The 1,814-nt window shown below is 52.6% G+C and overlaps 1 protein-coding gene across 1 annotated transcript; it reads right to left on the bottom strand.

Annotated features, from left to right (window-relative positions):
- Positions 1-126: 126 nt before the first annotated feature.
- NGA_0686300 (ferredoxin) lies at positions 127-378 on the bottom strand (the record flags this gene model as incomplete). The annotated part of the gene is made up of 1 exon (XM_005852310.1): positions 127-378. A coding segment is annotated over one exon (252 nt), but the record flags the coding sequence as incomplete, so codon positions are not given.
- Positions 379-1,814: the final 1,436 nt, after the last annotated feature.

Genomic DNA, 1,814 nt, shown 5'->3' with positions numbered 1-1,814 from the left:
GCTGTCTGCAGGTAGGGGGTGGAGGAAGGCTGTCTCCCTCCCTCCCTTCCCCTCATCCTCCCCTCCCAGCATGTTATTCGTCTCTTCTGGTATTGTAATAACGGCGTTTTCCAACAGGGGCGTCACTTTGATCTGGCAGCCGAGGCGAGAGGTCTCGGTGAGGCCCCAGGCCAGATCCAGCATGTCCTCCTCTTCCTCCTTCTTTGCCGGCAGGCGCGCGTACAATTCGGGGGTAAAAACGACGTGGCAGGTGGAGCAGGCCAACTCTCCACCGCAAGCACCTTCCAATTCGATGTCGTTGTCATGCGCCACCTCCAATAACGTCTTTCCCTCCGGCGCGGTGACGGCTATCGCCTCACCTTCGACGTGCCACGTCATGGTCACGTCTTTCGCCCGCGGGACCGTGCCGTGGTAGGTCCGACGCAGTAGTCTTCTTCTCAGATCGCCAACAAAGGATTTGGGGAGGGTGGAGCCAATGGAAGACAGGATGGCGCGATCTCCCTGCCAGGACGAAGGAGGGGGCAACGAAGACGGAAAAAAACAGGCCAAGGCACGACGACGGAGGAAAGGAGAGGCTACATGCAGCATTGCCTGGGGATGAATTGTGGGGTGTGAGGTCGGGAATGTGAGGGAGGGCAGTGCATTGATGCGTTTGAAAGGGCTTGGGGCGGCCTTTCAGACGATGACCTCTGATACCGTACGCGAGCACGCTTACTTTTCTTGACCGCCCCCCTGCACGCACACCTGGTGCAACCATTGCACACGGCCGTCTCAAGTGATCACGTAGACCTAGTGGTATCATACATTACTAAGTAGACGACGGGGTCTGGGTATGTGTGAATATTTGTTGGCCCCCCTCATTGAACTGTCGTCCTGGCGGTCTGCCGGCTCATTCCGTTTTTTATCCGTCCACCTTGGTGAAAGATGTTTTTGCAAAGGTTGGGAGGAAAATGACAGAATGGTGCTAGCTAAACACGCTGTTCAATGGATTTGAAGCCCCATTTTGCGGACAGGACCGTACAAGTCATGTTTTTGGCTTTGTTATGTGTTTGCGAGGTTACAGTCTCCCCTTATCGCAAGAAAAAAAATGGCCTGGAAAACTCAAAGCAGTTCATTCCTACCACATAAATATTCAATCGGGTATCCACATAGCTCACGTCGTAGAGAATACGATAAATATGGCTTCTTCGAAGATGTGTTTTGTTCGTGGTAACGGGCCTTTGGATCATGAACATTTTAATCGCTGCCCCCCAGTGCGTCATACGTATGCATTTGTTCGCTCCTATTGCCGCTGCGTTCTCCCCTGTGTAGCACCACCTAAAACTAGATGAAAGATCGATGTACAGGCCTTCATGCTCACAGAATCCATTCCAACTTGCACGCATGGACTCTCTGTGGGCTTAGGGACGCACGAGGGACATCAACTTGCATAGGAGCAGAGTCCCCTTTTTGCGTCAGACAGAGATACCATGGGCCTTCTGAAGGTAAGAGATTTATCTGCACGAAAGGTCTCAAATATACCGCCATCTGTGCCTTTGTGAATTCCACGCATAGAATTCCACGTTATGAGCAATAAATTTAAAGGAGTATCCCTCGATTTGTTTTTTACAGGAGGGCCAACCCCTCCAATGGGAAGATGCTCTCCCTTACTTGCAATACGTGCGGGAGCACGGCGTCCTCCAATTTCTCGTCACGTACGAGGCAATGCATGTACGGTGGAGAGAATTCCCCCCCGGCTTATCTGTCCCTACATTCTCCGGCCCTTGTCCAGATTCGTTGATTGTTCCTTCTCCCCCTCCCTCCCTCCCTCCCTC

This window comes from Nannochloropsis gaditana, assembly GCF_000240725.1.
Source record: "Nannochloropsis gaditana CCMP526 unplaced genomic scaffold scaffold1462, whole genome shotgun sequence".
NCBI classification, from domain to species: domain Eukaryota; class Eustigmatophyceae; order Eustigmatales; family Monodopsidaceae; genus Microchloropsis; species Microchloropsis gaditana.
The sequence above is the reverse complement of the archived record's forward strand: the minus strand, read 5'-3'. Positions and strand labels throughout refer to the sequence as shown.